General features: G+C 40.2%; 1 protein-coding gene across 1 annotated transcript; it reads left to right on the forward strand.

Moving 5' to 3' along the window:
• The first annotated feature begins 9,520 nt into the window (after nt 1-9,520).
• LOC107759371 (arginine decarboxylase 1B, chloroplastic) lies at nt 9,521-12,482 on the forward strand. The gene has a single exon (XM_016577301.2). The coding sequence runs from the start codon at nt 10,095-10,097 to the stop codon at nt 12,285-12,287; it is 2,193 nt and encodes a 730-aa protein (XP_016432787.1). The 5' UTR covers nt 9,521-10,094; the 3' UTR covers nt 12,288-12,482.
• Nucleotides 12,483-13,615: the final 1,133 nt, after the last annotated feature.

Here is a 13,615-nt window from a genome sequence, read left to right on the forward strand (position 1 = left end):
TACGATGTGTTTGCATACATATATAGGTACGACGGGGTATATATATATATATATATATATATATATATATATATATGGGTACGACGGGGCCCAGTCTCTTCCTTTATACAGTTGTACACTCTATTAGAGGTCTGTAGACAGTCATGTATAGTTATATAGTATGTGGCCTTGTCGGCTCGCCCTACAGTATATATATGTATGTATATATGTCTTTTGGGCCTGTTTTCCCACGTAGGTTCTTCATATGAATTAATAGTTTATTTTCAAATGTTATGCATGACCTACACTTATTTCATGTTTATATCTTAGACGAATGCTTATGAATGTTCGATAGGTAGAACTCGGGCACTCGTCACGGCCTATCGGTTTGGGTCGTGACAAAAGTGATATCAGAGCAGTTCTGTCCTAGGGTTGTCTATAGACCGTGTCTAGTAGAGTCTTGTTTATGGATGTGTTGTATACCACACTTATAGACAAGAGGCTACAAGATATTTAGGATGGTTACTCTTCTTTCTTATCTTAGATCGTGCGATATAAGAATTCATTTTCCTAACGACATGTTATGTTTTCAGCGATGCCCAAGAAGGCTACAGCCGCCCAGAAGGGCAAGTCCGTGGATGATGAGACTACAAGTAGAGCGCCACGAGTTACCAGATCTCGGGGAGAGTCACATAGTGAGACTCCATCTCAGACTTCACATACCCTGCCCTTTCTAGAGGAGATCCGAGGGGCACCAGCTCCAGCACTCGCTCCAGTACCCGCAGCTCCTCATCCAGATGTACCGGGTCAGGAGATGAGAGATGTTATTCAGTTATTGACTTGGTTAGTGGCCGCACAAGCTCGACGTCAGGAGGTTGGTATTGGTCATGCAGATAGGGCCATTAGCGAGAGGGTTCGTGATTTCATTAATTTGGACCCTCAGATATTCACTGGAGCAGATCCAAATGAGGACCCTCATGTATTTATCGATAGGATGCAGAGAACTTTGAGGGTAATGAAGGCCAATGCGGCTGAGTCAGTTGAGCTAGCTTCCTATAGACTTCGGGATGTTGCAATTAATTGGTACGAGTCTTGGGAGTTGTCCAGAGGCGAGGATGCCCTTCCAGCAGTATGGCAGGATTTTATAGAGGCTTTTCTTCATCATTATTTGCCACCAGATCTTAAACGGGCCAGAGTTGATAGGTTCTTGACCCTTCGACAGGGTAATATGAGTGTTCGGGAGTACATCCTTCAGTTTGATTCTTTGGCGAGGTATGCTCCCACTATTGTAGCTAAGATGGAGGATCGGGTTCACCGGTTTGTGATGGGGTTAGAGCCACACCTGCTCAATGACTGTATGTCGGTCTCACTTCATCCAGGCATTGATATTTCTCGTATTCAGGCATACGCTCAGGGTGTAGAAGAGCATAAGCAGAAGCAGAGGGCCGATCGTGAGCATGATAGGGGCCAGAGTAAGAGAGCGAGATATTCAGGTCCTTCTGGTGAGTTTCGAGGTGGTCAGAGACAGCAGTACCCGAGGTATCCAGCTCAGCTATCAGCTAGTGCACCCCCTCAGTTTTCCGGTAGGAGATTTGATCATTCCATATATTCAGGGCCCAGTCAGAGTTTCAGGGCCTCTCGTTCTCAGTATAGGGGTGAGTCAAGTCAGATGAGGCCACCCTTGCCACGATGTGCTTAGTGTGGTAAGCATCATGTCGGGCAGTGTCTCGTGGGGTTGGGTGTTTGTTATACTTGTGGTTATCCAGGCCACGTTATGAGAGATTATCCGACGAGAGGTGGTGCAGGTATAGTTCAGTCAACGGGATCTATAGCTGGTTCGTCATCATCAGTACGCCCCCCTAGGCAAGGATCACATGCACCAGTTGGTCGTGGTAGAGGCAGAAGTGGAGCATCTAGCTCGAGCGATCCTCAGAACCGCATTTATACATTAGCGGGTCGACAGGATCAGGAGTCGTCACCTGATGTTGTTACAGGTATATTATCAGTCTTTTCATATGATGTATATGCATTGATTGATCCAGGTTCCACTTTATCGTATGTCACTCCGTTGGTTGCTAGCAAGTTTGGGATAGAACCTGAGTTGATTAAACCTTTTGAGGTGTCTACACCTGTTGGGGATCCAGTGTTAGCTAGACGGGTATATAGATATTGTATAGCAAGAGTTCTTAGTCGTTCTACAGTAGCGGACCTGATTGAGCTAGATATGGTAGAATTTGATGTTATAATGGGTATGGATTGATTGGCTTCTTGTTATGCTAACGTTGATTGTAGATCAAAGATGGTTCGGTTCAAGTTTCCAGGGGAGCCAGTTCTAGAGTGGAAAGGTAATACTGCATCGCCGATAGGTAGGTTTATTTCCTATCTCAAGGCAAGGAAGATGATCAGAAAGGGCTATATTTATCACTTAGTTCGGGTACAGGATATGAAAGCAGAGTCACCGACCCTTCAATCTATTTCGGTGGTTAATGAGTTTCCCGATGTTTTTCCCGATGAGCTTTCAGGCCTTCCGCCAGAGCGGGAGATTGAGTTTTCTATTGACACATTACCAGATACTCAGCCGATATCTATTCCTCCTTATAGAATGGCACCTGCAGAGCTGAGAGAGTTGAAAGAACAACTGAGGGATTTGCTTGAAAAAGGCTTTATCAGACCCAGTACATCACCGTGGGGAGCACCTGTGTTATTTGTGAGAAAGAAAGATGGTTTCTTGCGGATGTGTATTGATTACAGACAGTTTAATAAGGCGACGATCAAGAATAGGTACCCACTCCCGAGGATTGATGATTTATTTGATCAGTTGCAGGGTGCCAGGTGTTTCTCAAAGATAGACTTGAGGTTGGGGTACTATCAGGTAAGGGTTAGAGAGAAGGATATTCCAAAGACAGCATTCAGGACCAGATACAGACACTTTGAGTTTCGTGTTATGTCATTTGGTTTGACTAATGCCCCAGCGGTATTTATGGACTTGATGAACTGTGTGTTCAGACCCTTTCTAGATCTGTTCGTGATTGTATTTATAGATGATATTTTGGTTTATTCTCGTTCAGAGGTTGAGCATGCAGATCATTTGCGTACTGTGCTTAGAGGTCTATAAGAAAGGAAGTTGTATGCAAAGTTCTCTAAATGTGAATTCTGGTTGAATTCTATAGCCTTCCTTGGTCATATTATTTCGGGTGAGGGTATCCGAGTCGATACACAGAAGATTGAGGCAGTGAAGACTTGGCCTAGACCTACGACACCGACAGAGGTTCGTAGCTTCCTGAGTTTGGCAGGTTATTACAGGAGATTTGTAGAGGGGTTTTCTTCCCTTTCAGCACCATTGACAAAGTTGACTCAGAAGGCAACCAATTGTCAGTGGACTGATGCTTGTGAGCGGAGTTTTCAGGCATTGAAGGATAGATTGACTTCAGCACCGGTTCTGACAATTCCAGAAGGGACCGATGGTTATGCTATCTATTGTGACGCTTCGGGAGTTGGATTGGGTTGTGTATTGATACAACATAGTAAGGTTATCGCTTATGCTTCTAGACAACTAAGAAACCACGAGAAGAATTACCCCACCTACGATTTATAGTTAGCCGCGGTGATTCATGCACTAAAGATGTGGAGGCACTATTTGTATGGCATTCATGTTGATATCTATACGGACCATAAGGGCCTTCAGTATATATTCAAGCTAAAGGAATTGAATTTACGTCAGAGGCGATGGTTGGAGCTACTAAAAGACTATGATGTTGATATTTTATACCATCCAGGAAAGGTGAATGTAGTAGCCGACGCCCTCAGTCGTAGATCTATGGGTAGCTTATCATATTTACAGCCAGAGAAGAGTGAGAAAACTTATGAGATTCATCAACTAGCTAAACTTGGAGTTCGATTATTAGATTCAGGTGGTACCGGAGTTACTATTCAGGACACGACAACATCCTCTCTAGTAACTGAAGTGAAGGAATGCCAATATGAAGATCCTGTGCTAGCTCACTACAGAGATACAACCCCTCAAAAGGAGAAGACACCATTGGAGATTACAGGAGATGGAGTCCTTAGATATCGAGGTCGATTATGTGTTCCTAATGTAGCAGGGTTGCGCCAGCAGGTTATAGGAGAAGCTCACTATTCTCATTAATCCATTCATCTAGGAGAGACGAAGATGTATCATGATATCAGGGGAATATACTGGTGGGACGGAATGAAAAAGGATATAGCAGAGTTTGTTACTCAGTGCCCAAATTGTCAGCAGGTTAAGATTGAGCATCAGAAACCCGGTGGATTATTGCAGGCTATAGAGATTCCAACTTGAAAATGGGAAGTGATTAACATGGATTTCATCATAGGCTTACCTCGTACCCAGCGTAAGTTCAATTCTATATGGGTTATTATTGATAGACTTACAAAATCAGCCCATTTTCTGCCTGTCAGGACTACGTATTCAGCAGAGGATTATGCAAGGATTTACATTAAGGAGATAGTACGACTTCATGGTGTCCCTATATCTATTATCTCAGATAGAGGTACTCAATTTACAGCTAATTTCTGAAGGTCCTTCCAAAAAGGACTGGGGACTCAAATAAGTCTTAGTATAATATTTCATCCCCAAACAGACGGTCAGGCTGAGCGTACTATTTAGACACTGGAGGATATGCTACGGGCTAGTGTGATGGACTTCAGGAGTAACTGGGATGATCATCTTCCACTTATTGAGTTCGCATATAATAATAGTTATCATTCCAGCATTCAGATGGCTCCATACGAAGCTCTTTACGGACAAAAGTGTAGGTCACCTATCGGATGGTTCGAGGTTGGGGAAACTAAGTTAGTAGGACCAGAGTTGGTACAACATGCAGTTGAGAAGATTAAGCTTATACGGGAAAGGCTATTAGCAGCTCAGAGTCGTCAGAAGTCATATGCAGATAATCGACGATGAGACTTGGAGTTTCAGGTAGATGATTGGGTATTCCTAAAGGTATCACCGATGAAAGGCATTATGAGATTTGGTAAGAAAGGAAAGCTTAGCCCTCCATACATTGGACCTTATAAGATCATACGCAGAGTAGGCCAGGTAGCATATGAGTTAGACTTGCCTTCCAACTTGGAGTCAGTACATCCAGTTTTTCACGTGTCTATGCTCCGCAAGTGTATTGGAGATATTTCTAGAGTCGTTCCAGTTGACGATATTCAGGTCACAGAGCATCTATCATATGAGGAAGCTCCCATTGCTATACTAGATAGACAAGTTCGGAGATTGAGAACTAAAGACGTATCTTCGGTTAAAGTACTTTGGAGGAACAATAATGTGGAGGAGATGACTTGGAAAGCTGAAGAAGACATGAAGTCTAGGTATCCTCATTTGTTTCCGCTTCCGAAGGAGGATCGGACTGAGATATCACAACCTTAGGTACGTATATGGTATTTGATTCTTATGTTAGTTATTGTCATTGGTTGTGTGAGACCATTGGTGTTATTGATGATTGTGGACCTGTGTGGCTTTGTATTGTTGGGTTTCTGTCTGACAGGTTGGTAGTGATACCATTACAGAGGAGACTCTGCCAAAATTTCTATAAATCTCTAGGAGTTTAACATTCGAGGACGAATGTTTCTAAGAGGGGAAGATTGTTACACCCTGTATGTCCGAATGTGACGTATAATGAATATGAGACTTGTTAATCATGATTTAAATAATTTTAAAGTCATAATATGACTATATTTGATGGTTGGACAAAACACATAAAGTTTGGGAAAAATCGGATTAAAGTTATGAAAAAATCGACTAAGAATTTGCCATATAACAGAGCTTTTTGAGAAATATATTTCGTATGTTATATGAGGTCTTTTTGGGATATATTATATACCAAATTGAAGGTCTTGGAATGTAGTTTCTAACTCTCTTAACCGTTTATTCATACGATATTCGAATAAAAAGATATAAGTATTGGAAAATGAACGAATCAGAGGGTGCCAAGCTAGCACCTTTTGACTTTTCAAAAGTTTGATAAATATGTTTTAACTCGTCTCTCTCTCTTCATTTTACATAGAATCTGACCAGAGACACCATAAAAGAACGGTCCTTGAGCTCTCTAATAGCTACAAATAATACTAGCATCCCGAGTACGAAATCGAGAAGCGATAACATCAGAACGAACCCTACGACGTAAGTATCACTATATCACCTCTCTTTTTCTTTGTAGTTTGAGTTTTGGAATGTATTTATTAGTTAATAAAAAATTTTAATTTCTGTATTTAAGCTTTAAAATATCAAAAAAAGTTGATAAATTTATTTCCTAATAGTTAGACCTTACGGGACGGTGATCGGAAGCTGTGAGTTCGAGTTATTTGAATTGTAGTGGACTGTTTTGTGGGCTATTTTATGTTGCTTTTGGACTGTCTATTGTGCTGCTGATTTATGGAATTTGGAAGGATAAAAATGGCGTGGAGAAATGCCACATGTTATAGGGTAGTAGGTTGGTCATTCGTCGTTGTAGTTGCAGGCTAATTGATAAATTGTTGATTGGGTGTATTATGGTATATTTGAGGGTTTTATTGTATTGAAGGTCCCGGATTGTAATTAGGTTGGTTTTGAGTTGCTGATTGTATTATGTTTGTATCTCGCCTATAGTAGGCTTGAGGAAGCAGTAAAATAAGGAAAAATGCTGCCCGTTTTATTTTAGAATCGAGTTATCGTTTGAGATACGTAATATACTACCGCCATCTAAATTGTACACGTATTTCTTTGCTATAGGGTTGGCGCTCTAGTTGTCATAAGCTTGTTGTTGAGTTGCATTGACGACTTGAGGTATGTTAAGGCTATCCCTTTTTTTTCTTCTTCTTTCTGACATGATCCAAATGATACAAACGAAACGAGCAAAATACGCAACGTTCATAAATGACTCTATTCATAGAAATACTAGAGGTGTCTATATTCTTGATTCCCCATGTGAATTATTATTATATCCTCTGTTCATGGATCTCAGAAAAATACGTATTTGATAAAGTTTGTCCGAAAGGCATATTGATTTTATGATATTCGAGAAATCTTATTAACGTATTTCTATTGCATTTCATGCATTTATACATGTACATTGACCCATGACCATAAGGTGTTATATACGCGTATATTATATGTATATAGGATATGGGAAAAGGTTAAGGCGTTATATACGCACCACCACCTGATCAGCTGGTATATGTTGATGATTTTGCCCACAATGGCCGAGATGATATGATGGGATGCCCTCAGAGGCTTGATGATGTTATGTACACCTATACATATGCATGATACGACATTTACACGCACGTGTATGATATTATAAATGTTTCAGGATTCACAAAGTTATGTAGACTCACATGTGGAATTCTTTACCCCATGTTTCATCTATGTCTTTTATGTACTGATTTTCATGCTTTACATACTCAGTACATTATTCGTACCGACGTCCCTTTTTGCCTGGGGACGCTGCGTTTCATGCTCGCAGGTGCAGGTAGACAGGCTGACGGCCCCCCTTCTTAGGATCCTTGATCATCGAGAGTTGGTGTGCTCCATTTGATCCGGAGCTGCTTTGAGTTTTGGTACGGTGTGTTTATATATATATATATATATATATATATATATATATATATATATATATGGGTACGACGGGTCCCAGTCCCATTCTTTATACAGTTGTACACTCTATTAGAGGTCTGTAGACAGTCATGTATAGTTATATAGTATGTGGCCTTGTCGGCTCGCCCTACAGTATATATATGTATGTATATATGTCTTTTGGGCCTGTTTTCCCACGTAGGTTCTTCATATGAATTAATAGTTTATTTTCAAATGTTATGCATGACCTACACTTATTTCATGTTTATATCTTAGACGAATGCTTATGAGTGTTCGATAGGTAGAACTCGGGCACTCGTCACGGCCTATCGGTTTGGGTTGCTTATGAGTGTTCGATAGGTAGAACTCGGGCACTCGTCACGGCCTATCGGTTTGGGTCGCGACAGAAAAAATGTGATTTTTTTCTTAACAAATATAAAGAAGAATGATTTGCAACTGTTATCAATTCTTCCAAGGAAATTGCATTTGAAATGAATATCGAACCTGGATTTCGTAAGAAACGTGTGATATATAGGAAGAAACAATATGATGAGAATGTTGATAATGAAATCTCAAAATCTCTCGAAGAGTCCTTCAGAGTTGATTACTTTTTATATATAGTAGACAAGGCTATTTTTTTTACTTCAATATATATTTGAACAATTCTAACAGTATGAAATATTTTTGATTTTCTATTTAGCGTTAAAAAACTGAGACCATCAGATAATGGAAGTTTAGATCAATAGATGATGAAAATTTTAAAAAATATTGTCTTAATCTTGAATGTTTCTTAAAGCATAATAATCAATCCGATATTGGTGGGTCAAATTTATTTTATGAATTAAAAGTGTTAAGAAAACTGTACAATTAGAAGATAACAGTTTAATTGATATACTCAATCAAATAAAAAGATTTGATTATTTTTCAAATGTCTATATTGCTTATAGAATAATGTTAATAACTCCTATTACTGTTTCTTCAGTTGAAAGAAGTTTTTCAAAATTAAAATTGATAAAATTTTAACTAAGATCAACAATGTCTCAAAAGAGTTAAATGGATTAGCTATATTGTCAATTGAGAAAGATTTATTAGAAGAAATTGAATATACAAAAATTACTAATAACTTTGCAACTAAAAAAACAAGAAAAATAGACTTCAAATAATTTTTTTTTAAAAAAAATTTAAGAAAAAGTTAAGGCCCCTCGTAAAGTTTGGCTTTAGGCCACAAAATTCGCCGGACCACCCCTAATCCTGAGATATCACACCATTATACCCAAAGACCCCTAAAAGTAAAAACATAAATATCATGCTCTGACAAGGGAGGGTTGTTCAGTTGGTAAAAATACCTCCACTTACGACCATTAGGTCCTAGGTTCGAGTCATGCTGGAGGGGAAGTGTATAGATACTACTATTTTGGGAGAGATTTAAAAAAAATAAAAAAATGGATTTAAAAAAAAAAATATCATGCTCTTTCGGCGGTATTTCAAAAGTACAAACTAAAATTATTTAATTTACTGAGTCCTTGGTATAAATTATGAAAATTCTGTGGGGATGTTTGAAAAGTTAATGCCTTCCCCAAACAAAAACAATCGGAAAAAACACAGAACCAGCACACCCAAGTGGAATCTGAAGTTCTGGATTCATGACGTGGAATAATCACAACCGTTTGTTCCAAAATCCAGATCAGACGAATCTTCTCAACTCTTTCCTTCATTTTCGTAAGCAATATGTAATCTCCTCAAATTCTCCCGATATTTTACATACCTAACGTGGTTATCTTATCTTCTCGGTTGAAACTAAAGACTCTAGAAAAAAAAGACTGAAAATCGGGTCCCACGGGTAAATGCCACGCGGCAACTCGCCCTTGTCTATCCACTCCACTGCGAAAGAATCTCTAAACCCACTAAATAATCACGTATTTTGCATTACTATCTCGTAACAAAAAGAGGAAATAAAAAGCCCAGATATTTAATTCGGGCCAAAATCAAGACCCATAGCCCGGCCTCCTATTTTCCCCCTATATAAGCAAACGAACCCTCCCATGCAATTCTCGCTCATTTCACAGTTGTTTTACTGTTTTCCCATACATCTCTATCAGCCGTCTCATTTTCCGGTAACCGTTTAGGTTTCCGACCAAATCCTTTCTTCTTTTCCGGCAGCCAATTTCGGTTAAGATCTGTATGGTGTTGTGTTTGTTTGACTCTTAGGTTTGTTTTGGTTTCGATTCGGTAATTCGATTTTGTTTTGAACATTAAAATTTGCTTCTTCTGAAAGGTCAGTGTGGGGATTTTTGGTTCGTATAGTGGTGTGTTAGAAGGTGGTTGTCTTTTGATTAAGTTCTCTTTTTGCTTCTTTTGAGGGGGTAGCCGGGGCTCCGGCCTCGGCGGGTTCTAAAGCCCCCAGTTATTACAACATTGGTGAAAATTCTGTTGTATAAAAAAATCCTTTTTCTCTCTATTCTTTGATTCTTTTGTTTTTTACTTTCGTAAAAGAAACAAACAGATTAGGGAAGAGATGCCTGCCTTAGGTTGTTGTGTAGACGCTGCTGTTTCTCCTCCTCCCGGCTATTCCTTCCTTTGGGATAGCTCTCTTCCCGCGCCGGAGATTTTTCCCTCCGGCGTACCTCTGTCGACAAACACCGCCGCCACTACCACGACCACCACCCATTGGTCTCCGGCGCACTCATCCGCTCTTTATTCTATTGACGGATGGGGTGCTCCGTATTTCACCGTTAATTCCTCCGGTGATATCTCCGTTAAGCCACATGGTACGGAAACTCTGCCTCACCAGGAAATTGATCTCCTTAAGGTCGTGAAAAAAGCATCCGACCCGAAAAATTCGGGTGGACTCGGGTTGCAGTTTCCGCTCGTTGTTCGGTTCCCTGATATTCTGAAAAACCGGTTGGAGTCTCTACAATCGGCTTTTGATTATGCGGTTCAGTCACAAGGTTATGAGGCTCACTACCAAGGTGTTTATCCTGTTAAATGCAATCAGGACAGGTTCGTTGTTGAAGATATTGTCAAATTCGGGTCGGGTTTCCGATTCGGTCTCGAAGCCGGCTCGAAACCCGAGCTCCTCCTAGCTATGAGCTGTCTCTGCAAGGGCAGTCGCGAGGGTCTTCTTGTATGCAACGGGTTCAAAGATGCTGACTACATTTCGCTTGCTTTGGTTGCAAGGAAGCTCATGTTGAATACAGTAATTGTGCTTGAACAAGAGGAGGAGCTTGATTTGGTGATTGACATCAGCAGAAAAATGGCTGTCCGGCCTTTGATCGGGCTTCGGGCTAAGCTCAGGACCAAACATTCCGGCCATTTCGGATCCACTTCAGGAGAGAAAGGTAAGTTTGGGCTTACGACAACACAGATCGTTCGTGTGGTGAAGAAGCTAGAAGAATCCGGAATGTTGGATTGTCTTCAGCTGCTGCATTTTCATATTGGATCTCAGATCCCTTCGACGGCTTTGCTTGCTGATGGCGTGGGTGAGGCCGCTCAGATTTACTGTGAATTAGTCCGCCTTGGTGCTGGCATGAAATACATTGATTGTGGTGGTGGCCTTGGAATTGACTATGATGGTACAAAATCGTGTGATTCCGATTGTTCAGTTGGATATGGCCTTCAGGAGTATGCATCTACAGTTGTTCAAGCTGTTCGATTTGTTTGTGATCGGAAGAATGTGAAACATCCGGTGATTTGTAGCGAGAGTGGGAGAGCAATTGTATCTCATCACTCTGTTTTGATATTTGAGGCTGTTTCTTCAACTACAACACGCTCACAAGAGTTATCTTCTGTTGATCTCCAGTCATTTGTGGAGAAGCTTAATGATGATGCTCGTGCTGATTATCGGAATTTATCTGCTGCTGCTATTCGTGGAGAGTACGATACGTGTGTACTTTATGCCGATCAGTTGAAACAGAGATGTGTGGAGCAGTTCAAAGATGGTAATTTGGACATTGAACAGCTTGCTGCCGTAGATGGTATTTGTGACTTCGTGTCGAAGGCTATTGGGGCTTCTGATCCTGTCCGCACATATCATGTGAATCTTTCGATCTTCACTTCAATTCCCGATTTTTGGGCAATTGACCAACTATTCCCAATTGTTCCCATCCATAAGCTAGATGAACGGCCTGGAGTCCGAGGAATATTATCGGACTTGACCTGTGATAGTGATGGGAAGATTGATAAGTTCATTGGAGGAGAGTCAAGCTTGCCGCTCCATGAATTAGGAAGTAATGGTGGTGGTGATGGTGGGAAATATTATCTGGGAATGTTTTTGGGTGGGGCTTATGAGGAGGCGCTCGGGGGCCTCCATAACCTATTTGGCGGACCCAGTGTTTTGCGCGTGTCACAGAGCGATAGCCCACACAGCTTCGCTGTGACATGCGCTGTTCCTGGTCCGTCTTGTGCTGACGTTCTCCGGGCGATGCAGCACGAGCCTGAACTCATGTTCGAGACGCTCAAGCACCGTGCTGAAGAATTCGTGCATAATGACGACGAACAAGAAGAAGATAAAGGGCTTGCATTTGCATCTTTAGCCAGCAGCTTAGCTCAGTCATTCAACAATATGCCTTACCTTGTTACCAATTCATCTTGCTGCCTTACTGCTACCAATAACGGTGGCTATTACTATTGCAATGATGAGAACATTGTTGGGGTTGGCGCAGAATCTGCTGCAGCTGAGGAAGAGCTTTGGCCTTACTGTGTTGCTTGAAGTGTCTTGGATCATTTCCATTTTCCACCATTGTTCCTTTTTTGTTTCAATAAAGTGGCAATTTAGTTTGTCGTTGAGGTCGTCTGTTTCATTAATTATGTCATGTTAATTTATGTCATTTTTAGTTTAATTTTCTATTGTTGTTGGAACGCCAGATATTGTGTCCCATCTTATTAAATACATTTACTTCTCTTACAACTCCTGTGTCCTTTTTCAAAGTTAAATTTTTTTCTTTACTAGATTTTGAATCTGTCTTTCTATTGTTTACATTTACTTTACTAAAAGTTGAAGTCACACGCTTCAATGCTTCTTTTTGTTCAATCCCATTTCACACATATTTTGTAGGTTGAAGATGAACCATCTTACCAAACTGACCATTAAGTTAATAGTAGTAGAAAGTAAAATAAAAATGATTGTTTAGGGAAGATGGGTGGGTAGAGAGAACCGGAGTCCGATTTATGAATTAAATTTTATGGGTTCAATATTTAACGTTTTTAGTATTATAACAACAATAAACTCAGTATATTCCCAACAAGTGAGGTATGGGGAGGATAGTCTGTACGCAGACCTTACCTCTACTTAATGCAGGTAGAGAAGTTGTTTCCAATAGATCATCAGCTCAGGAAGGGTAAGAAGAAGAAGAGGAAAGCAATGAAGGAAGAAAGAAGGAAGAGAAAAGAAAAAGGGAGAGATAAAGGATAAGTAGTACTAAATAATAGCAACAAAGAATACAATACCTGAGGCGAACAAAACCACATAACGTAATAAAAATCTAAGAATAAGAAGGGACATGCGTGCTACTAAGACTATCGATGAACACTAAAAACTACCCACTAACCTTCTATCTTAATCCTCGACCTCCACACCCTCCTATCAAGGGTCATGTACTCAGTGAGCTGAAGCAGCGCCATGTCCTGTCTAATCACCTCTCCCCATTACTTCTTAGGCCTACCTCGACCTTTTCTCAAACTCTCTATGGCCAAACTCTCACATCTCCTAACAGGAGTATCAATGCTTCTTCTCTTAACATGTCAGAACTATCTCAGCCATTTGTATTAAACCGTTTATACTTTTAAAATATGAATTTAGATTCACTATTTGTTGATTTTAACATATAATTTATGCATATGATTTAATTCATTCTTGTTTGACCAAAAAGTGTAACTTTCTGCTAAACTATTAAATTTATGTAATAAAGTGTTAAATCTAGTTAAAGGTAATAACTCTAGATACCAATCTTAAAAACGTGTGAGAGATGGGGACAAATCCCGTAAAGGGTTGATAACAAGAAGTACAAAATATTTTTAAAGTGTGAGCAATAATGGAGG

Source organism: Nicotiana tabacum, chromosome 24 (genome assembly GCF_000715075.1).
Source record: "Nicotiana tabacum cultivar K326 chromosome 24, ASM71507v2, whole genome shotgun sequence".
Lineage (NCBI taxonomy): Eukaryota > Viridiplantae > Streptophyta > Magnoliopsida > Solanales > Solanaceae > Nicotiana > Nicotiana tabacum.